Below are 25,313 nucleotides of genomic sequence, written 5' to 3'. Positions count from 1 at the left end.
TATAATATAATATAATATAATATAATATAATATAATATAATAGTTATTATATCCGAGTTGTCTGGAACTCAGCATTAGGTTAACATTTCAATAAACGAGCGTGTAGGCTACTACAATTATGAGCCATTCTATAAGGTGACATTTCAGCACTTGACAAACGGATAGCGACTCCTAAGTAGCACTTAAAGCATGGCTACGTGCGATTGTGTTAAGTGCATTTTTGGGAAACGCACATGAAACAATAACGAAAGATCGTAAAATGACTCTGCACTGCACCATGTTGCCAACAATAGGTAGCTTTGTAAACTAATCTAATGATAATTGTAACATGCTGTAATACGATAAAAATCTGTGTTCACAGAAGTATAATGTCTTTGTGAGGTTTAACAACAGACTTTCATCATATTTCCCTACGCTGTAGTGCATATAATCTTGCAGAGCACTCACAGCATACAAAAGCATGACAAGATGGTTTCTAAAAGTCTACTTCTGAGCTAAAGACGTGCTTCATTTAGAAGCTGTGGGAGAGGCAGAAATGTTTTATAGGGAGATTGGTTTCTAAGCACAGATTTACAGAGATTGTTAAATTATGCAAGCCTTGTGAACATAGGCTCATCTCATCAGCAGAACAGTCTGCCTCAGCGCACATGATGGCTACCATATGGTACCCAGCTCTGGAGGTGGGCAAGAAGAATGCTCTTTACACAGCGAATCTAGCAGAGAGCCCTCCGCTGCGGGTAAAACAGACTTCAAACTGCGGCGGAGACTGCACCAGCCCTGAGGAGAACTGCATCCGTTGCATCTGATAGAAACATCACCATTTCCCACACTTAGTAATGAGGATCCTACACATTAAAGTGAGAGCCAGAAAATTACATGTCACTAGCAATTCAGAAACATGGACTATTCCACACAAATGAGTACAAGTCATATACAGTATGTGAGGTTCATACTGCTATGCACGGCACTGTAATGAAGTACATGAAGTCATTTATAAGCAGAGCAAGAAATATCAATTTTACAGAAGTGCTCTCAAATCTTGTTCAAGCATCTAAACAAACCAATGAAATTGCTGTTCGAAACCAAAGACAGCTGCCCAGCGGCATGGTCAGTCAATGACTAAACAGAGATTTGAATCGTTTTCTTTGAGTTAGTACTCAAGTACTAAGGCTCCCAATCAGGCTTCTAATGCCACATAATGTAATAATCTACAATAAATTCAAGAGAAAACACAAGTAAATATCCATCCTTCCTCCCTTCTATCTTATGTTCAAAAGTCCATCTACTTTCATTATTTGGAAAAGAGCAGCCTATACATTCTGCTAAAGAACTCCTTTTGTGTTCCATGAAAATAATGTGTGACATGTGAGTAAATACATTGTGACATAAAACAACTGCTAAACCAATCAAATTCTTTTTAAAGGTGGTTATTCAGAATCAGGAGCGTGTGGCACTAATGTGGCCAGTTCCCGTTCAGTTCAATTTTCAGATCAGTAGTAAGATGCAGCATAGGAACGACGTCCCTTCACGCACAAACTCCTCCCACTCCCGTCACAGTGGCTGATCATCTGTACAGCAAGAGGAGGTGAGATAAGAATATTAATCTCATCTCCGTCGAGTGACTCACTGTGGGGAACGGTGCAAGAGGAAACATCTGGAGAAGGTCGCGCATCATCCCGTCTCCCATCGGCGCGGCTGACTGCAGACAGTCACAGGGCAAAGACGGTCAGAATCATCAGCATTTATTGGCATAATGAGATAGAACACTGCATGTCTTCAATTGATGCATGGTAAGCTGTATTACTGCTTAAATAAGTTGTATTTCCAGGAAGGAGAAAGAAAATGACGGAAAAGTAGAGCGTTGGGTTCTCACTAACAGCTGTGAGCAATGGGAAGAAGGCGCTGCAGCCCTACTCCTGTGTTATGTCCTTATAGGGCGAGCATCTCAGACAGCCGATCAATAGATAAGTGGTGGAAAGACAGCTCTGGTCTTGAAGATGGTCAGCTGTTTAATAGTCCGGAAGGGAGCAGGAACTCTAGTGATTGTGACAGGCCTCTCCGAGCCTGTAATACCTGAAAGTCTAAATAATGAATGAATACCGAGCGCTGCCCTGCTCTTTGACTCACGGCAGAAAGCCGCACTGGGGAAAGTGAGGATTGCTTGTTAAAGGTAGAGGCTAGACAGCCAGAGACAGATTATCAAAGACACATAACAAGCCAACGCTGCATGTTAACAAAGTTTCCTTACCTAGTCCCGCTCCAAACAATTTACTTAAAGAGAATACGACATCAAAGCCACCTACAGACATGTGATCTGATCTGCTGCAAAAGAATGCATTTGATGTGACAATACTGAAATGTCAATTAAAGTGTTGATAGTGCACAACCTGATTTTTTAGGAAAATGTTTGCCAGTCTTGAATTACACTTTGAATGCTTTCAGCATGCCTCTCTGATCCATAAACTCCACTAATAAGGTTTTCGATTCTTCTTGGACCAGTAGTTTCAACACAAAGACACTCACTCTGCTTTTCTTATACTCCCTGACTTACTCTCCAGCCCTTAGAATAGAAAATCCCTAGGAATCAGAGAATAAAATAAATGTATGACACATAAAATGATAATAAATGTTAACATTTATAAATTGTTTGTCTTTAATATCAAGCACAACATGTTATTATCACATTTGGAGGTCAAAGGTTTGTCAGTCAATGTCCTAGAAGGGATTCGATTTAGGGATGTACAACATTTAGCCATTAAACATTTTCTGGAGACGGACAATGTGCTGAACATCTAAAAAGAAAAAGAGGTGATGTTTGAGTCTAGAGAAGCATAATGTGGACAGAATTTCTGCACAATTGCAAATTAAGGCTTCCCAGTTGTGCATTAAAACGTTTATTCTCACATTAATACTGATTCATTTATAATGATAATAATTTTTTGCACACACATAACATGTGGATGCCACAAATAGTGAAAGGTTATTTTAAACAAAAATGTCATGTAACACATGCAGCGTCGGCGCCACGGGGGGGGGCTGAGGGGGCCCGGCCCGGCTACTTCGGTCGCTGTGCCCCCTCACCTCTGGTGCTCCGTAGTGGCAGAAAGCTCTCGGATTTCATCACAAATATCTTAATTTGTGTTTCAAAGATGAATGAACGCAATGAGGGTGTGTAATTAATGACAGAATTTTCCTTTTTGGGTGAACTATCCCTTTAACACATGATGGCATCCCTATAAAACAATAGCTAAACCCATCAGACTCTTGTTTAAGGTGTTTTTTCAGAATCAGGAGCATGTGGCACTAATGTAGCCAGTTCCTGCACAGTTCAATTTACAGATCAATAGTAAGACACAGCATAGGGATGTGCACAATCCCTTCATGCACAACCTCCTCCCGCTTCCGTCACAGTGGCTGATCATCTGTACAGCATGAGGAGGCGAGATAAGAATATCAATCTCATCTCTTGTCGAGTGACTCACTGTGGGGAATGGTGCAAGAGGAAACATCTGGAGAAGGTTGCGCATCATCCCGTCTCCCATTTAGCACGGCTGATGGCAGACAATTACAGGGCAAAGACAGTCAGAATCATCAGCATTTATCGGGATAATGAGATGGAATGCTCTTCGATTGACGTGTGGTAAGCTGTAACACTGCTTATATAAGTTATCCTCCCAGGAAGGAGAAAGGAAAACTAGAGTGTTGGGTTCTCGCTAAAAGCTATGGGTGACAGGAAGAAGGCGCTGCAGCCCTACACCCGTGTTATGTCCTTATAGGGTGAGCATGTCAGACAGCCCATCAATAGATAAGTGGTGGAAAGACAGCTCTGGTCTTGAAGATGGTCAGCTGTTTAATAGTCCGGAAGGGAGCAGGAACTCTAGTGATTGTGACAGGCCTCTCCGAGCCTGTAATACCTGAAAGTCTAAATAATGAATGAATACCGAGCGCTGCCCTGCTCTTTGACTCACGGCAGAAAGCCGCACTGGGGAAAGTGCGGATTGCTTGTTAAAGGTAGGGGCCAGACAGCCAGAGACAGATTATCAAAGACACATAACAAGCCAACGCTGCATGTTAACAAAGTTTCCTTACCTAGTCCCGCTCCAAACAATTTACTTAAAGAGAATACGACATCAAAGCCACCTACAGACATGTGATCTGATCTGCTGCAAAAGAATGCATTTGATGTGACAATACTGAAATGTCAATTAAAGTGTTGATAGTGCACAACCTGATTTTTTAGGAAAATGTTTGCCAGTCTTGAATTACACTTTGAATGCTTTCAGCATGCCTCTCTGATCCATAAACTCCACTAATAAGGTTTTCGATTCTTCTTGGACCAGTAGTTTCAACACAAAGACACTCACTCTGCTTTTCTTATACTCCCTGACTTACTCTCCAGCCCTTAGAATAGAAAATCCCTAGGAATCAGAGAATAAAATAAATGTATGACACATAAAATGATAATAAATGTTAACATTTATAAATTGTTTGTCTTTAATATCAAGCACAACATGTTATTATCACATTTGGAGGTCAAAGGTTTGTCAGTCAATGTCCTAGAAGGGATTCGATTTAGGGATGTACAACATTTAGCCATTAAACATTTTCTGGAGACGGACAATGTGCTGAACATCTAAAAAGAAAAAGAGGTGATGTTTGAGTCTAGAGAAGCATAATGTGGACAGAATTTCTGCACAATTGCAAATTAAGGCTTCCCAGTTGTGCATTAAAACGTTTATTCTCACATTAATACTGATTCATTTATAATGATAATAATTTTTTGCACACACATAACATGTGGATGCCACAAATAGTGAAAGGTTATTTTAAACAAAAATGTCATGTAACACATGCAGCGTCGGTGCCACGGGGGGGGGGCTGAGGGGGCCCGGCCCGGTCACTGTGCCCACTGTGCCCCCTCACCTCTGGTGCCGTCTCCGTAGTGGGCGCCCTGATTTTAGTCGGTGACTGCCCTGGCACAGATTAAAAGCGAAATGTTTTCATTTCGGTTCGTTCTTAGCAAAAAAATTTTTTTTTCCTTCAGGTTATGCAGAGCGAAATAAGAACGGTGCTGCATTTAGAAAGAATTCTTATTAACTTTGCTATTATTCTTGAATTTTCAAACTGCAAACACTTTGCACTTTGCAGTTTCGAATTATGCCTTTACTGTATGACCAAAAATGAGGAAGTAGTCTATTTTATGTTTCAGCTGTTTGATCGCGCCGGCGCCTCACGCATACACTAAGCTACTGCATTCATTGGAAACAGCGCAGCTGTTCACCATGCCGTTCGGCGTGAGCACCGGTCTACTGTGGAATATTTTTGCTCATTATGATATTTTTCTGTCGATACTGGAACGCGCGTGAACTACAAAGCCTATTTTACCAAATAAAGCTAATAGTTTTTATTGTGTGTTTGTAATTTTAATATTTTTATCTATAGGCCTATACCTCAAAACTACAGAGCTTCCAGTAGGTTCTTTTACGGAGCTGTAAACACGGGAATCTCCGACTGCATGCAATCTTTGACGAACACCCAATTCATATATCAAACTAGGCTATATGTTATTAAATTGTACATAGGCTATATATCAGATTATTTTATTTACAAGTTTCATGTTTGTGTTTATCCCGTTTTTTCCCCCGTTGCATCTGAAAATTACTTTCAGCAAATTTTTTTTTTTCAATTTTTGACACTATTCAATTGTATCACTATTCAGATTAAATAAAGAGCAAGTGGAGAGTTGTGCTGCAACACCAAGGTTATGGGTTCGATTCCCAAGGAATGCATGAACTGATGAAATGTTATATTGAATGCTGTCACTTCGCATAAAAGCTTCTGCCAAATGCATGAAAGTGTAAAGAAAAAAATTTCGTCTTCTCTAATGTTTCAGTATCAGAACAGTTTCAACCAATAAATGTGCTCAGATATATCAAGATACCAAAGACTGCATTCAAAATTCTGAGATTTCAATATGAACTCCAACATTTCCCATCAAACCCTTCTGAGAACTCCATTAAGGCTTCTGAGCTATAAGAGGGCATCCTCAGAGTGACACAATTTTCATCAGGGTCTCTCTCAAACTCAAACACATTCACACACACAAATCCACTGTGGCTTTGGTGGTGACTTTCTACTATACTTATGAAAAAAATCTCAATCTCCACACCTTTGCAGTGTGGGCCGCTTCAAAAACCGCCAGCTGCACAGCCTCTCTGCCAAGACCACAGAGCGGTCGTTTGCAAAATGTTAACAGTGAGAGTTCATCTCCCCAAAAGATTGGAGGGGGCATTAGCCAAGGCAAACTCTGCCTTTAGCAAAGGGGTATTTTGAGTCCTGTTAAACAGTGGGTCCATAAAAGTTGTTAGTAGGCACTTAACCATCTGTACACACAGCAGCAAAAGAATGCATTTGAATATTTTTCACGCACATTGCCTCATCTGCATACTGACCTCTAGAAACCAGTGTGTCCTCTGCAGCCCATTCCAGCACACACAGCACATTTATAAGAGCAAGACCCATCTGGGAACAAGCTGTCGCAAATGTACTCATAGACGAATGTACCTTCTTTATGCTATTATTTCGTTTTCTGCAGATGCGGTGATGTCTAATTCAGACTCAAACAATGCCCTTACTCATGCATAAAGCACATCATTAATGACCAAATAAGCATTTCTATCACCAAGATCGAAAAATATGCGACCCATATGTGTGCTTTAGCGAGATAAAGACTGGTAGACAGCGTTTAACACACTTGTACAAACTGTCTCAACTAGCTGACAGTGAAAGGAGGAGAGGAGAGATCACAAAAAAATAGTCTGCGCTAATGGGCATGTTTTTCTGCAAAGAGCACAAATCTACAGCAATCAGGAACAGTATTTACATGGACACTTGTTAGCACCTTTGTGTTGTCTCGCTGTGAGAGATGAACTATTTAAAGGATGAGGAGATTGTGTTTGTTCATATTTTAGCTTCGAGGCTAAAGTACATTCGGTAAACTGCACTTAATGAAGAGGCATGCATTAACCGGTGAAATGGTAATGAGTTGAATGTTAACCGTGCTGAAAATGCTAAATGTTTCTCTAGGCGGCTTAAATATATTCCGTTGGGGATATTTCAGGCATTCAATAAAAACAGATGTGTTAAAGGCCCTAAATGAAACAGTTTACATGAGCGATTATCTGAATCATGATGCCTGCGATCATAGACCCTAATGATTCTCATTACTCGCTTCTCACTGATGATCCACCATATGGTGGTGGAAGCCCACAGAGATACTATTTCCCTACTGGGACCGCACATCTCACCTGATTCTTCAGGTCTAGTTTGGGGCATGGCCGCCCGCCGTTGAATGACTTCTCCCGTAGCCATTTGGACCTGATTTTCAGCCCGCTACCACAGGAGGCGCTGCAGGCCGACCACGGCGACCAGTCGCTCAGCTTGCAGTCCAGAGGGCAGGGTATGTGGCAGACCTCCTCCACCAGACCTGCGAAAGAGCATGTCGAGCAATCAGAGCGGCCGAGCCCCTGCCATTCAACATCACGCTAACAACGTTAGTGGAAACACCTGGTGCCGATGCTGAGACCTCAGTCTAATTTACACTGACAGTTCAGGGCACCCCACAGCTTCCTATATGACTAATGACTGCTTGCCTTCCCAGCGGAGGAAAAATTACTTGGCTCTTTACTGAGAGAGAGAACGAGAGAAAAAGGAGGTAGAAATGAGTAGACGAACCTGATTCACTGCAGCGGTCTGGGCTAACCAGGTGGGCTTCGTGGTCCAGACAGACCACAGCACGATAACGCAATCCCTGACCGCAGTCACGCGCCTCTTGCTGACCCCTCCATCCCTGGAGGGATCCTTGTGCTGGGGTCTCCGATAGGATACAAGACGTCCAATTACCATATGGCTGAGAAACAAACTCCTCACACGGACAGGGCTCGGACTCCACCAGAGGGTACAAGTCTTCCCGCTGACAGCGGTCTTGTTTCCGGCTCCAACCTAAACATGGTGAGAAAATAGATGGAGAGCCAGAAAGAAAGATGGAAGAAGAGAGAGGGATCAATAAATAACAGAGACTAGTCATCTGAATTTTAGGTGCCATTTGGGTGAAACATTCAGAATGCACTCTGGGAGCTCATGTGTGTGATATACTCATCTGTCTTTGAAAATTATTAAAACATTAATGATGTCTGGATAACTGGACCATTATTCATTCTGCTGGCAACTGTGGACTGCTAAGTGCCACTGCAAACATCCCCAGGGAACGATTAGAGAACTGTTCTGAGTAGACTGAAATGGAAACGCTTAGTGACGAGAGCAAGAGGCACAGAATAAACATGCTGTCTGAAATGTCTGTCTCTCCATTGAAAGTCCATTCACCAAAAACTATGACAATCAAATTTTGAACTTGGCTGTTTAACATATAAACACTGATCAAGGCATAAAGCATAAAGGCATAAAGCTCATCAAATATGTTAAACAGAAGCTGAACCTTAAATGCTTGACATGCAAGAACTTCACTGGTTCTTGCTGAAGCTCAAACGTGCTTGCATGACACTTTCAAAGGAGGGACAGAAATCTCTCAGGCTTCATTAAAATATCTTCATTTATGTTTTGAAGATGAAAGAAAGTCTCATGGGTTTGGAACAACATGAGGGCGAGTAAAAGATTAACATTTTCATTTTTAGGTGAACAAATAACCCTTTAACTTTTATGTTGTTTTATAATAAGTGTCAAATTTAACCGCTAGTTTGTTTTAAATGTTTAGTACAAAGGTAAGCATGGGGTAACATACCGCATAACTCAAAATTATGAGCAATTACTTTTTTTCATTAAAAAGATCTGGGTTAAGTCCCAATCAAACCCACCCCTCTCTCACTCCTGTCTATTCTCACGTGTGTTTCACTGATGAAAAATAAAAATACATAAATAAGAAATTAAAAATTCATCATCTAAACAAGATAAAAGTTAAGAAGAGCAATAACTTGACAATATTTAGCAAATCATTGAAGCACATTTATTTATTTTTTAGTTTTTCTTGGGGGGGTCCAAGTCTTATAGGAGCGTGGGACTGAGAACTGAAACAACCAAAAGTGTCTTCCTTTCTCTCTCCAACATTCTTTATTTTTAAATATACAAACATAGACCCGGAGCACTCACATGTTCAGTGGACCATATACATCTAATTTACCTAATGAGGAGAGAAATGAATAGATTTCACATCATAAAGGCTTCTGTTTAAGAGGCTATTAGTTCCTCTTTGCACACTTCACTTCCTGGAACATTTCAAATTAATCATGTCCATTAGACATGATGAATATTATTAGGTTATATAAATAAAATGATCTGTCCATGAGGAGAGATGCTCCTTTTTAGACGTGCTGTCACTGACACTACAGACCAGCGTTCAACAGGGTCCTCAAACCTGTCAAGCATAATTCCATCAGCCTGTCAAACCTGTGGGCCGCACCGGACAATTATACATGGTCAAGCTGAAGAGATGTGAAATATGATGCTTTGATGTACTGGATTCAGAAGCTTTTTGCGTTTTGTTGTTTGATTGAAGGATGCTGCTGTGTTGCATCAATGAGATCGGTGTGGTTTTGCTGACAGCTAAAGTTTTTAAGATAATGCTGATGAAAGAGCATCGTCAATCATGATGCAATACTCAGTGAATTCAGTCAGTCTCTGGTTGAGTCAAAAGCTAAATTAGACTGTCTCAGAGAATATAGGATTAGACAGCTTTGCTCTTGTGTTTCAAATTAGCTGCACAGAGGGTCAACCAAGAAAATCAGAAGTACTTGTTGCTGGGATTTACATGTATCGGCTTATAGTGTATGCAAAATTGATTTATTTTTCATATATCTAAGGATACAGATTAAAGTATTTCAAATTTGTACAATAATGAACAAATATCATATGTGACCCTGGACCACAAAACCAGTCATAAGGGTCAATTTTTCGAATTTGAGATTTATACATCATCTGCAAGCTGAATAAATAAGCTTTCCATTGATGTATGGTTTGTTAGGACAGGACAATATTTGGCCGAGATCCATACAATGTATTTTTGGCTATTCCTACAAATATACCCCAGCGAATTAAGACTGGTTTTGTGATCCAGGGTCACATATGTGCAAGTGTTTATGACTTTCTTTTATGCAACAGTTTAATAGTTCAATAGATAGTTAAAGGATAAGTTTGGCAATTTTCAACCAACGTTGTATTGCTAATATGTTAGTATATGAAAACACACAATGTGTACTCTTTCTCCATGTTACCTGCACTCAGATATCCCTGTTTATTTGTCAGCAAAAGTTTGCGGGATGATGCAAAATGTGTCATTTTGAATCATCCGGCAGACTTTTGACAGCTCCAGGGGTTTTGTTAAAAGTACAAATCAAAAAGTACAAAAAGTCATGGATTTTTGAATTCCCACCTGTAGACAGTTGGATCCAAAACTAAAAGAACCTTATGTGTGTTGAAATTTTTGGCAAATGGAAGGCCACAGCCCTTTTCTGTTTTACTTCATCACTGTACTGAAGTACATTTTTGAAGTATCTGTACTTTGTCTGAGTATTTTCATTTTGAGAAACTTTTACTTCACTACATTCCAAAGCATAATATCAGACTTTTCACACTTCACACACAACATGAAAGTATCTACGTTAAAATTACTAACTACACATTGGTTGATCAGTACTTTTTACTTTTAATACTTAAGTACATTAAAAATCCAATACATCTGTACTGTTAGAGTACTTAAAACTTCTACTGGAGTAATATTTTATTGGGGTATCTGCACTTTTACTCAAGTACTTGATATGTGTACTTCATCCACTACTGCTTGGGGGTCCCCTGCAGCAACGCACAACAGAGCTGAACCTGAATCAATCTGTATAGAATAAATCCTGTTTATGAATGAACCGGTTGAACAAATAATTCAATGACTCACTTGTTTTATTTCTGAATGAATCAGTGTGGTATCAGAGGCATCATAATCTAACTTTGGTCTTTAAACTCTTTTTATTGAACAGCCTACACTCTCTTGACCACAACTGCTAGGCCCACAATGCACCTCTCTCCACCATCCTGTCAGATCCGAGGTAAACACTTGACGCCTGAGAATTCATGGACATTGGCGTGCTTCTCGTGACATCATCATTTACAACAAGTTTTTCAGTTTGGTTCCGTACACACTGCATAGAATTTCTGTAAATGCGGTTGTCACTACCTGTATTTTTCGGGAGTTAATGCGGTTGTCGATTGCGGTTGTCACTCTCATATTTTAGTAAATTATGTGTGTACAGAACGCGATTAAGGAGTAAAAGGTGAACTGGCAACCGAATTTAGCTGGAGTGTGTACCTGGCCTCTGTCTCACAGCAGGCCTCAACATACAGTATAGAGAGAGAGAGAGTGAGTGAGTGAGATGGACACAGTGACAGAGGTAGAGGCAAAGAGAAACTCATACTCTCACTGGTGTCCAGAAGCTTCCTGAGAAGTGTTTGCCAGCCGTCATCTGTTTTTGGTGTACAGAGGCGGTCAGTGATAGAAAACAGCTCTAACAGTGGGAAATCTCTGGCAGTACACTGCAGCCTCACTGACAATCTGCTCTCTGCTTTCACTGCATTCATGAGAGTATGTGCATATGTATATAAAACACACACATCCCACCCAAAGGCCAACTTCAGAAGGAGTGAGCCTTGACCCCCAAAGGAGAGGGGAGATCAGAGGACTTGAGGCTATGGAATAGCATCCTGATCCACTGCTTAGCATAAGCTTCTCTGACCAGAGGCCTCAGCCTCAGCGCACCGTGGAGGAAACGTGTAACTAGGGGGTGTCTGCCCACTGACTGGCCACCGATAGGTGCGAGTCGCAATTGGTAGGTCGCAACAGCTGCCACGTAGGTTTTGAAGGTGGAGTGGGTCAGCCCTGCAGAGAATTGGGCCTGCAAGAACTCCAGCACTGTACCAAGAAGTGAAACTTCCACTTCAGGGCATACAGTTTCCTCGTAGAGGGAGCTCTGGATTGGAGGATGGTCTCAACAACCTCGGTTGAGAGACCGGAAGCTACGAGTTGTGCCCCCTCAGAGGCCACACCCACGGCTTCCACAGCCCAGGACAGGGGTGAAAGATCGTACCCTCCGCCTGTGAGAGGAGATCCCTCCTGACGGAAATCTCCCATGGAGAGCCGTCGAGAAGGGAATTCAGGTCTGAGAACCATACTCGGACTGGCCAGAACGAGGCTACTCGTTCGCCAGCATCTCCAGGCAGTTGATGTGCCACATGAGATGGCGACCACTCCACAGACGTGGGCCGAGAGGCCACTCATGACCGCTCCCCACCCAAATGCTTCTTCTTGGCTGAAGCTTTGACATAATGGAGCTTATAAGTGGACAAACAACACTAAATAAGACTCACAACAAATAGCGACTGCCACACGGACAGAGCGCTTGCTGAATGACAGAAAGCTGACGCCGGTTCCACCGCACGTGCTTTTATAGCTTCCTGGTCTCTACGTCCCCCGCCTGTGACGTCTCGCCCTTCCATTGGACTGATTTTACATGTGATTCAGAGCGTGGTCACGCTGAAGGCGCTCCCAAAGCGTTTTCCGACGCAGCTCAAGTTCCTGAAGGGGAACCCAACTTTTGGGTTAAAATTTTAATATAAAAATTTAACTCAATGGTTGGGTTAGTCCATATTTGACCCAAAGTTGGGTTGAAACAAAACAGCATTTTTTAGAGTGTACAGAAACCGAATAATCAAATGTAAAATCCTTGAACTTCACAGCCGTGTGTCCCTATAATCATCACCACCTTTCACCCCACTAGCGACGGCCCTGCCTGCTGGATATTGTACATTCAATTAAGCAAGAAGCACAAACTTAGCTTGCAATTTTCAGGCTTCATTTCTTTTTTTTTCTTTTTTTGATGCTCTTGAATTTCTAGGTTGAAATCTGACATTTTAGAGTGTGATCGCCTTTGATGTGGGATTTCCTAAAAGTATGAGGTGAAGAAAGCCTTTGAAAGTTGATCTGACACAGTGAATACGTCACATTGTGAGATGTGCTGGATCTTAATGAGAGCCAATCATGATTTTTATGCGAACAAACTAACTAAAGGAGAAAACACTGCAGTAATTCCCTAAAAGACAGATCCAAATCTGCCTGTAGAGCAGTTCACAGCAGGTCTCTGATCTCTTATGATAGACAGGACTGTCAAAATATGTTGGGTAGGTGCAGTAAAAAGGAAAAGTAAAGAAGAGGAGGATCATTAATGAAATAATTAGTCAATTCTTCTCAACGGTACTGACTGGAGCACTGAACACAAAGTTCACTTTAAATGACTTCCTTTTCCAAGACCATTTTTTCGAGCTTAAGTTGATTATGCTCAGCTAAGGAATATACTAAAGCTGACTTGTCTGTCAGCTTACTCCCTTTGTTAAAATGATATTCCTCAAGTGATAATACAATTGTGAGCCATTGTACATCTTGGCACTTGCTCTCAAAAGATTTAAAAAATACGCCACTAATTTGTACCCGACCTTGTCAGGATATAAACAAGTTTATCGACTTGCTACGGTATAGGGATTTAGTTTATTCACTGTCACAGTATTTGTTTTGTTGGGTGACTTTTCCATTCTCAACACTAAACAAACACCCTACTGACTGTAAGGAATTAATATAATTAACCTTGTTCATATATTTCGTGAGGGAAGTGACATCTATTTGATAAAACATGCCAGAGCACATAGACACACATATAACTGTCACAATGTGTCTATGCAGGTAGCACGCAGGAGGCATGAAATAGCTCACAGTCTTTAATGACAAAACACCAGGATAATCCAACATAGGAGATGAACGAACACAACGAGATAGCAATGGAGTAGACCCGACAAAGGCAGACTGAACAAACAGGAACTTAAATACAAGGGGTAATTACTTAACACAGGTGCAAGGAATCTAAATCTTGATAAAACATGCCAGAGCACATAGACACACATATAACTGTCACAATGTGTCTATGCAGGTAGCACGCAGGAGGCATGAAATAGCTCACAGTCTTTAATGACAAAACACCAGGATAATCCAACATAGGAGATGAACGAACACAACGAGATAGCAATGAGTAGACCCGACAAAGGCAGACTGAACAAACAGGAACTTAAATACAAGGGGTAATTACTTAATACAGGTGCAAGGAATCTAAATCAAACTAAATGAGAAAAGGAACATGACCAAATAAGGAAACACAGGAAGAACTACGGGGTCAAAATGGGTCCAAAAGTCTGACAATAACAGTACTTACACGATTATTTAAAGAACTTGTTTCTTCTTCAGTATATTTATGAAAAAATAAACAGAATCAAATCTTTAGCACTGTACAGCCAGTTTACTGGAAACGTTTTGACTGAACAGTTTGACATGTCAGTTGTCAGCTCAACCAGTGGTGTGAGTGTGGTGTGGGACTGATTTGAGCTAAAATTACTCTATACTATAATTCTAATTTATACTATAAATTTCTACTTTTATAGTTTTACTTCCTTATTCATGTATTATTGTATTTATTTTTTTCTACATTATTTTCTACATACATTTTTTATTTATACAAACATTTATTTAAACATCCATAAAATATAAATGAAACAAGTGTGTAAAAAATATAGAGGAAATAAATAAATAAATATGGGAATAATAAATACAATAATTCACAAATAGTGAAAGCATAAATATGTTGTCATTGGAAAATGTCTCATCAGAACATGTCTATGTACATGTTTCTAAGTACACTTTTTGACATTTATTTGTAAAATGTTTATTTGTTTAGTTCTCCATAATGGGGTGGGTAATTTGACCAAAATCTTTTCATGACACAAGTAATTTCATTTCATGACAAAGAAATACATATTATAATTCAGTTATTTTTGCAGCAGGAATATTAGGCTGCTGTCACTTTAAGATCCAATCCACGGTTCAAATATATTGATAAATTATATAATTTTTTTTCCCCCCAACAGTTTACACTTACTTAGGATATAACTGATTCTGTTTATATAAATTCTCACCGATTCTGTTTATATAAATTCTCACCAAGACAGACATATTTTTGTGTATTTGACTGTTCAAGCAAAACAAGCTGCAAAAGAGAACTCAGTCTAGATAAAGCTAAAGTTACAGCCTCTTGAATCAACCAGGAGTTACACAGCTTGTAATTAGCACATAAGGTGTGGAGCTATCATAATAAATGTTACATTATTCACAACTTTGTGAATCAGCTTTGTGTTCTCTCAGTGGATCTCACCTGTTAGTGTGCGTTTGCGGGTACGTCGGCTTCCACAGCCAGAGCATTCAGAGAATTTAGACCAGGAACTGAAGGTGCAGTCATCCCTGCATGGCACCCAGCAGCTCCTGAAGCGTGACGGCATCGGCCCGGCCCACCGGAGACACTCTGACACAGCTGCCATCTCATCATACTCGTCCACACAACTCACTCCTGCGAGGACACACAATCAAACACATCTTTAATACAACAGCACATTTGCAGTTATTGATGTTTACTTAAAAAATGTAATAAACATTGCTTACACGGTAAGTCATTCTACACTTCAGTCAACACCAATCCAATCAGCCTCATTTATGGACAGAAAATATGTGACATGACAATTCCTTGGGCATTAATGTGGAAATGTATTCACAGCTGAACTGCACATGGTATGGACACTAAAATCCTTTTCACCTTAACTCTTTCTTCTTCTGCTCTGATTTGAAAATAGTCCTTCTCTGCATCACCGCCACTGAGGGACGATAAATGATATGCTCTGCAAATGTGAAGCCGCCTGTTACCTTTTCAGCACACTGCATCCATTCCGCCCACAATGTGATGCTTTCCTTGCAGACAGCAGAGATTGTGCTGAGGACTTTTCGCTCACTGACTTAAATTTGCCACTCTGCCTTACGTGATGACATGTTTTGACAGAGTCCTCCACAGCATGGTTTGCTTCCACTTAGCAGAGGCTTTTCATGGGAGGACAGTTAACACATAGCTAGCTGTAACGATGGCACTTGAAGGAAACTTTTCAGACTAAATAGCAGGTCTTATTATTGGTCGAGCTCACAATGTTTACACAGAATATCAATGAAGAACAACTAAAATAACATTAATTGCTCCAACGACCAAGACATTACACATAATTTAACATAGAAAAAACAGAAGTTGATTTAATTGTGGCAATAGCAATACTGTATATGTGTCACGGGTGACACACACACGAGGGACGAGGAGACGCTGGAGAATACTTTTAACAGGACTTTATTTGCACCAAGGAACCAAGGGAGACGAACACAGGAAGACGTTCACACGAAGACCTTCAACATCGGACAGAGAACTAGGAACACTTTATATACACACACACAGGAGGAGGGGATGACGAGACACACCTGGGAGCCATGACACATCAAGGGAAACACCTGGGAAGAAATCAACTTAATTAATCAGGGGAGGAACAGGAAACAAACCAAATAAGGGCATGGGAAGGCACATGGGGAGCAGGACACACACGAAACATGAAACAGAGTCTGACAATATGTTAAAAAATGCATAATTATAATTAAATTATTTGAATTATAATGTATATAGTATGTACGTAGACTATTTTCATTGCCAAGTAACTGCATTAACATAACTCCACTGATAGGGGGTCACATGTTTACACACATTTTATTGACCATATTTTATCAATAGCATTACTAAGATGATCTCAAACAAACTTTTGTTTTTGTAACTAAGTTTAATATACATGACAATGCAAATTCAACTGAATACAATCATCACTGCATGATATGCATTTTATTTATACACTACCGTTCAAAAGTTTGGGCTCGTAAAAGTCTCTTGTGCTCACCAAGGCTTCATTTATTTGACCAAAAATACAGTAAAAACAGTAATATTGTGAAATATTTTTACACTTTAAGATAACTTTGAAATATATTTTAAAATGTAATTTATTTCTGTGATGGCAGTTGAATTTTCCGCATCATTACTCCAGTCTTCAGTGTCACATGATTTTTCAGAAATCATTCTCATATACTGATTTGCTGTTTAAGAAGCATTTCTTATTATTATTAATGTTAAAAACAACTGTGCTTCTTAATGATTTAATGTGAAAACTGTGATACGTTTTCGGGATTCTTTGATGAATAGAAAGTTTAGAAGAACAGCATTTATTTGAACTAAATTCTATAACATCAAAAAATGTTTTTACTGTCACTTTTGATCAATATAATGCATCCCTGCTAAATAAAAGTAATAACTTCTTTAAAAAAAAAAAAAACTTTCAAAGAGATCCTCAGATGCTGTCTGTATTTGTATTCCTCACCAGTGATCTAGTGACTACTGACAAGGTGTCTAGAAGTTCTATTACAAATTAACCAAACACATCATCCATACAGACTGATGAACACAAATGCATTTAACCATACTGTGAAAATCTCAATTAATCAAGTGTTTTGTACCTTAAACATGCAAACTGAGGATACCAACATTTCATTCAGAAAGGATTAAAGGAATGTGGTGGACAGATGCAGACAAAGAAACAAATTAAGGTAAGGTAAACGTTGTCACTAAACTGCCAAATTTTAATTTCTCACCTCTCACAATGGTAATTTGTTAAGATTTCTCATGCTCTTGAGCTCATTAAAAAAGTTTCTCTCTTCTAATTAAAACTTTATATTTCCAAGACAGAAGTCCTGTATGCTAGTCTATAGCTGGATGAGCTAGCGGCAAAAAAGTCTGAGTGTGGCAGCGTTATAGTGATTTTGTTAACCAATACACTTTTGGATGTATAGGGAAAATTCTTGTTTATATTAATACCATAAAACTTTTTATAATAATTTTATATTACAATGTACAGTACATTTATATATATATATATATATATATATTTTTTTTTTACAATCATTTAATAAAAGAAAATAAATACATTAATTAATAAAATAAATGGCAATCATTTAATAATTCGAGCAGAATATATTCAGTTTAGTTCGCCCTTTAAAAACAGTGTAATAAGATTAATACTAAATGCATTTAGAAAAAGTACCATGGTGTTACCATGTGGGTGTGGTTCCATAACAATATTATCTTTTCTTGGACATGTGCCATGGTCCTCTTTGAAGTACAATATTTTACTGTCTGATACCATGACTGAACAACAGTACCTCTTCCATAGTTCTTTGTCAGTGTAAAAAAAACAAAAAAAACAACAAGAAATAACACAAAGCAAATAATACAGATATAGACTTTTTCATTTATTTCACCAGCTTGCTTCAAAAAGAGTAACTATATATAATGTGTGCACAATAAAGTGCAAATGTCAAATATATATATATATATATATATATGACATTTGCACTTTATTGTGCACACAGATGAAATTCTGTTATTTCAGCTACAGTGAGTCTCCAAGCCCAACGTTTTTTTGTCAGTGTTTAGTAGGTGTTCACTCTCCACTGCATGTGCCACCTTGATAATTAATAATGCATTGACTCAGATCTGTAGGAAATAAAATTCCAACCCTTGCAGATTTGTGCCAGACATTCTCTGAACACAGAAGAGAGGGATCAATATAGAGTTTAGAATACAGAACAAAGACCCTGTGCATGTTGAAGTGCCATTTCAAGAGCCCGAAATCACATTTGACTAACATCCGCATGGGCATGCGGCACCTTCCCTAGGGCAATGTGATGCTGTTATCTCAGAAAGTGACCCTCTGATGTCTTTGAAGAGGCATACATGTAAACATATGCCTTTAACACATCTTATTGATTCCTATTTAAATTTCAAATGTTGCTCTCTGACCAAACTGTTTGCTCTCTCCACTTCAGAGTAACGTGGGTGGAGATAGTATATAGACGTGGGATGGTGTTTTAATAAAACATCAGTTTGCTTTCGTGCTTCTACAGTCATAAAAATTACATATTCAGATTAGGATTGCAAAGGCATTTTATCTGTATTTTTGCACTGGCCCGCTGTTTGTTAGCTACAGTATATGCACATAAGGGACATTATTCAACATTGATAATAAATAGACACGTTTCTTGAGAACCAAATCAGCATATTAGAATGATTTCTGAATTTTCGTGTGACACTGAAGACCGGAGAAATGAGTAATGACTGTTGAGAATTCAGCTTTGCCATCACAGGAATAAATTACATTTTAAAAAACATGAAAATAGAAAACATATTCAATTGTAATAATATTCACAATATTACGGTTTTTACTGTATTTTTGATCAAATAAATGCATTATTGGTGAGCATTAAAGAGACTTCTTTCAAAACACATTTAGAAAATCCCACCAATCCCAAACATTTGAATGGTAGGCTATATAACATACCAATTTGAGCTCAAATTATTATATTATAATAAAGTGACTAGTGGTCATTAAAAACATTGAATGATACGATAGACCAATCAGAATCAACAGAACTGTGTAGCATATTATGTCCTAAAATGGCATTGTGCACAGGACTGAATATTGATTCTGAGCATTTTGCCCTTCAGATTCAAATGTTAAATATGAGTTTTCATATGAGATTATTTTTTCCCCTAATCTTTAGAATTTCATATGCCTGCCAGGATAGACATCAGTTTCTCCCTCCTACTCTGTGTCTACTAGCTTCCTTTTCTTCTTCTTCACATGCGTTCCCGGTTCCCACTGTGCCCCAGAGACAGAAAGGTTGACAGTAGTGACATTCTGATTGGAGCGCCCAGGCTGCCCATTTTTAGCACAATTATTTCCCCTCTCTCCTCCATCCCTATACCCCTCTCTTTCAGTTTATCTCCTCCACCTATTGTTAACATTTTATTCTTATCTCGGCTCATGACAGGGATCAACTTAATAATGCAGCCACTTACAAAGGTGACAGTGTTTGCTGACTACTCAAATGGCGCTTTTCCACTGCATGGTATGGCACGGTACGGCTCGGTACGGTTCACTTTTTGGGGGTTTTCCACTGGGTACAGTACCTGGTACCTGGTACTTTTTTTAGTATCACCTCGGTTGGGGTTCCAAGTGAACCGTACCGTTACCAAAACGTGACGTGTAAACTCTGCTGATCACGGATTGGCCGGAGAGAATCGTGAACTTGCGACACAAACACAAAAGAACCGCTAGATTTAAATCCGCACAGCCTTGTTTATCAGTGTTTACTGGAGAAATGTTTGCAATAATTATGGCAATAAGGTGGATTAGTGAAGTTAAAATATCCAAGGCAGTAATATGTTCAGCGAGAGCTTGATGGGGCGACGCGGAATGAAAACGTTTTTTTTTAGGAGTCGTGGTAGTAGAGGCGGCACAACTATAACGACATGTGAATAATCCCGCCCACTCTAAAGCGGTACTGAACTGCAGTGGAAACGCAAACCGTGCCGAGCCGAACCGTGCCGTGCCGTACTGAGCGGTACCGAGCCGAGTCGTACCACGCAGTGGAAAAGCGCCAAAAAGGACACGGAAGAGAACTTTTGTTGGCCCTTAAAAAGACTCTGTCAGACTTGCCAGCTAAGCTCCTCAGTACTCATTAACGCACCCCCCCGAAGACGACTCTTTTCATTAGAGTAACCCTTTCATGTGCTCCTAAAACTAAGGTCTTGATATGTAGGAATCTAAGCCCAATTAAATGACTACAGAAGCTCTTCACAACACCAACAGGCACTGTGAGAAACACTCCCATAGCCACCCAATAATAATGGGAACTGATTAACTAAGACATTTTAATCCATAATGTGAGACGAAGATTAGCATGTGTAGTATAATCAATATATGTGCCTTCTTAAATACCCCCAACATGATTTAGTGGATACCAAAGAGTTGCTCAATTCAAAATGTGCAAAATAAGATCCCCAACTGAAAAAAACCCTTGCTCAAATTTTTTTTTTTTTTAAATACAAGCAGCTTTTTAAAACCAAAAGTGAAACGACAAAGCGTTGATCACTGGCTGCAAAAATTCACACTAATAGTACTTACACTGAATGTGATGCAAATTTCTGCCAGCTAAAATTTACCAGAGCAAATCCAAAAATACTCCAGTCATTGACATGCTATAATGGAAAATACAACCCATCTGATAATACAGATTTCTGCATGTGCAGAAGGTTTTGTAGACTATGACAGGAGTGTTCGTTGTACTGTTTGTTGCTGGTAGGGGGTTCACTGTGCAAGGACACATACTAGCAACCAACTTTACAGTGACTTGGTGACCTCCAAAGTGTTAAGCGCTGTCAACGTGAGCGTTCCTGCCTACACTGAAATTCAGTCATACATTTTCGATGACAGTTGGTGATTTGAGGCGATATGAATGACAGTGACTGCTGGCAGTGGGACAAAGGTGAGTAGAGTTTAACTTTATACAAACAATGACATAATTCCACCCTCCAGCACGATTTCACTAGTGATCACAGGGATTTAAATGTAAAGTTTTGATCAAGAACAGCATCTAAAACTTCAGTTATATGAATCACCTTACATACATGCTTACAAATGCATTACATGCATCCTCTTAGGTTCATAGAATATTGACTTAAAGGAACACTCCACTATTTTTGAAAATAGGCTCATTTTCCAACTCCCCTAGAGTTAAACTGTTGAGTTTTACCGTTTTCAAATCCATTCAGCCGATCTCCGGGTCTGGCGGTAGCACTTTTAGCTGTAGCTTAGCATAGATCATTGAATCTGATTAGACCGTTAGCATCTCGCTCAAAAATGACCAAAGAGTTTCGATATTTTTCCTATTTAAAACTTGACTCTTCTGTAGTTACATCGTGTACATCGACGGAAAATGAAAAGTTGCTATTTTCTAGGCCGATATGGCTAGGAATTATACTCTCATTCCGGTGTAATAATCAAGGAACTTTGCTCAGTTTATCTGATCTGGCTGAGGTGTCCTGGTTGCCATGGTAACCAGGGGCCTGGGATCATTCACAGAAATGCTGGCACCCAGCATGTTTATTGGATGAGGGGTCTGATTATTTGTTAATCGAATGAATAATTGATTTGTTAAATCTTTGAATTCTGAAAAATTGTGTGTCTGATTGGTCCAAATGATATATATATATATATATATATATATATTTGCCTGTTACATTTTTTATATAGCTTATTTTTTATATGGTGGTTAGGTTTAGGGTATGGATGGCTCCAAAAATAATAGTAAACTGTAACTATTAACATTTTTTTTTTTACCTTTTTAGTTTCTAAAGCTGTGCATATATTATAGATGCTGTCAATACATCATATGCATATGTCCAAATTTACAAAAACATACATGTTAACATTATACGCCAAGGGTAATGAGATCAGACCAGACTACCAATGAGAGAGCGACACTGGTGCTCACATGATCACCAACGGATGCAGTCACTCATATCACCTCACATCTCCAACTCTCACTGAAATCTAATGACTTGTGGTTACTCTGTCGTTGTAAAACTATCTGTGAAAGCACAATACATGTGAGGTTTGCATTAGTTTTGCAGAGGTGTCTGTCTTTCTGGTTCATTTAGTGTCATTTACTACATTGCCTTCTAGCCCTGTTATTTATTTTGGAGGATGCTGATAGAGCAAGTGTTCTCAAACACAGCAGGACTCTGCTGCTGGCTCATTTGCATCTGTGTGGCGGTGAGCCTGTCTCAAGCTACCACTCCACCTGAGTACGCCAAGCATAATCAAATTACACCAGCCGGGGATGCTTGCCTAAAATACAACAATAAATCATCCGGGTACATAAACAACCTGCGTAATTAATTAATCACTTGGCTAAGCTAAAACAAGAGCTTATGGCAGTTGCGGTGGCGGTACTCGCAGTTAGTTCTGGTAGAATAAAAAGCAGGAACGAATCAGTGAACATTTGTAAATTAGCCGAGATTTATTGTTTACTTTAATTTATGCCCTCATGCAGTGAGATCCAAGGGGAGGTCAACAGTATGTCAAGTGCTGGTTTAAATAAACCATGAAATTCAATCTGCACACAGGCAAGTGCTCACTGCAGTCCATCTTCACATAACCCGTATCCTAACCTTGCTATGGGGGCTACTTACTGCTGGCTATTTGAATCTTCCATTGCAGGATAACATTTACACAGACTTATTATTTCCAATGAATGGCCTCATTAATTTTAATGAATGCACTCAATATCTGGAATAATACTGACCTTTGACTCGGCACAAAAATGTCAGCTTTCTTCCACTGTACCAATATGATATTCTGAAAAACCGGGGAAGGTCACTAAAATGTCACATTACATTGTGTCTAAACGTAATAACTTCTGGACACAATCATTTAGTTTAATTGGATCTCAATAAATTCAAGGTTTCTGTGAAAAATACGGAATGTTTGAATATTATTGAAGATGTTCGAAAAATCTATTTATTAAATAATTTTGATAGGCTTCCAATTTTGAGCTCTCTCTTTTACATACACTTTATAATAACTACAATACGCCATTATCAAATATATATATAATATATATATATAAAATGTTTAACATGTATATTCAAAAAAGAATACAGATATTTTCATATAAATCAAAAACTCATCATATTTCAAACTATTTGAATGGAAATATTAAATAAGTAATAAATAAATATTATTTGAGTATTTTTCAACATTTCTAAAAGAAAATCACATTCAACTGTGATGACATATAGTTAATCAAAAACTGTACTCAAATGAATCCAGTTAATATCTGGAATAATACTGACATTTGCACAAAAATGTCAGAATATGTTGATATTTCTACACAGAATATGTTTACACACAAAAAAAATGGTGTTAAACACATTGAATTAAACATGAAACTTTAAAGTAGAAAGACTGAAATAGTATTTTCTTGTAAAACGTATTCAAATAATCTCTGTTTTATTTACAGCTTCGAAAAAAAATTTTTTACAGTGAAAATTACAGAATAAAAGCATATACAGAAACAGCCCTGTAAATCAAAAAGTATGGTAATGTGACTTCACACGCTTTTTTCCCCCCAAAGCATGTCACCTGTGCCCTTAAGGCAGACTGTTCCATTTCATTGTCTGTGATGTTTGACATCTTTCACTTCCATTCTGTCATAATCACACCGGGGGTTGCAGCATGCTGCATTCACACTTCACACACTGTACAGTGCCAATGAACAAACCAGAGCTCAAAGCCATGAACACAGCCATATACGTCCACAGTGATGCGCATATCTCAGACGGAGAGCAACAACAGGTGGCTATTTAGTGTACCATGAGAACCCACTCTTTCACATAGAGCAAACTTCTCTTACCTCGCATCTCTAATCCTTTACCACACGATTCACTGGCTCCCGTCATTCCCTGCTGAACAGAATCTGGGACCAGAGTACATGGATGCCATCTGTGTGTCTTCCATCTGAAAAAAGAGATGAAGATTTATAGTGATATAGAATCCCCTGCATTGCTATCATGAAATACATTTTTAATGTATTTTTATAGTCCAAGACAGGCACTTATGAATATAATACTGTATATATACTATAAAAATACAAAAAATAATACAAAGATGTACACATGTAAGCAGACCTTTCATGATAATCGCACTGCATATCAATAGTCTTATGGTTACAATCGGTGCTTAATTTGTAAATGAACTAGGGCACAGCTTCAAACCCTGGGTCAAAAATGGGTTGCCAGGATGATTTTAGGAAAATGTATATCTAAGATACATTAAAAATAACAAAATTTATTTTCATAAAAATAAAATTAAATCACAGTATAGGTATAGATACGCAAAAAATATCTGACTTAAGTAACAGTTTTAATTAAACACACATCCTTGCTTTATTTTACAAAATCACAAAAGTTCTGTTGTTATTTTGAGTGTGCAAAAATAAAAGTAAACACTTTGTGCTTTCGAATTATGTCTTACTCTTATCTGTATAACCAAAAATTATGTAGGCTATTTTGTGTTTTATCTGTTCGATCGCGCCGGCGCCTCGTGCGCGCGCTCGTATGCCAAGCACATTTTTGCTCATGTGAAGATGATATTTCTGTCGATATACGAACGCGCGTGAAGTACAAAGCCTCTACATTATAAATAATAGTTTCATTCAAATACATCGCAAATATGGAAACATTAGGATTTGTGCCGAATGAGAGGTAGCCTACGTGAGCCCAATTAACGACTGGTACTTTCAGTTTCGCTTTGTTTTGGTTTATATATTTTTATTTCATTCTTGTTCTGTTCTGAATACCGTTACATTTATATGATTTGTTTTGGAGTGAGCTATACCAGTGGTTCCCAAC

The 25,313-nt window shown here is 38.8% G+C and overlaps 1 protein-coding gene across 1 annotated transcript in view; it reads right to left on the bottom strand.

Annotated features, from left to right (window-relative positions):
* LOC107720322 (thrombospondin type-1 domain-containing protein 7B-like) overlaps window positions 1-25,313 on the bottom strand; it is a 131,353-nt gene that overhangs the window by 38,445 nt on the left and 67,595 nt on the right. The window contains exons 11-14 of the mRNA XM_016528001.1: window positions 24,317-24,420; window positions 15,306-15,497; window positions 7,735-8,001; window positions 7,308-7,486 (exon numbers count right to left, since the gene is read on the bottom strand). Of these exons, the coding sequence (XP_016383487.1) occupies window positions 7,308-7,486; window positions 7,735-8,001; window positions 15,306-15,497; window positions 24,317-24,420 (742 nt within the window). The remainder of the gene's footprint in view (window positions 1-7,307; window positions 7,487-7,734; window positions 8,002-15,305; window positions 15,498-24,316; window positions 24,421-25,313) is intronic.

This window comes from Sinocyclocheilus rhinocerous, unplaced genomic scaffold (assembly GCF_001515625.1).
Source record: "Sinocyclocheilus rhinocerous isolate Xijiao unplaced genomic scaffold, SAMN03320098_v1.1 scaffold3864, whole genome shotgun sequence".
Lineage (NCBI taxonomy): Eukaryota > Metazoa > Chordata > Actinopteri > Cypriniformes > Cyprinidae > Sinocyclocheilus > Sinocyclocheilus rhinocerous.
This window is presented reverse-complemented; position numbering and strand designations above follow the sequence as displayed.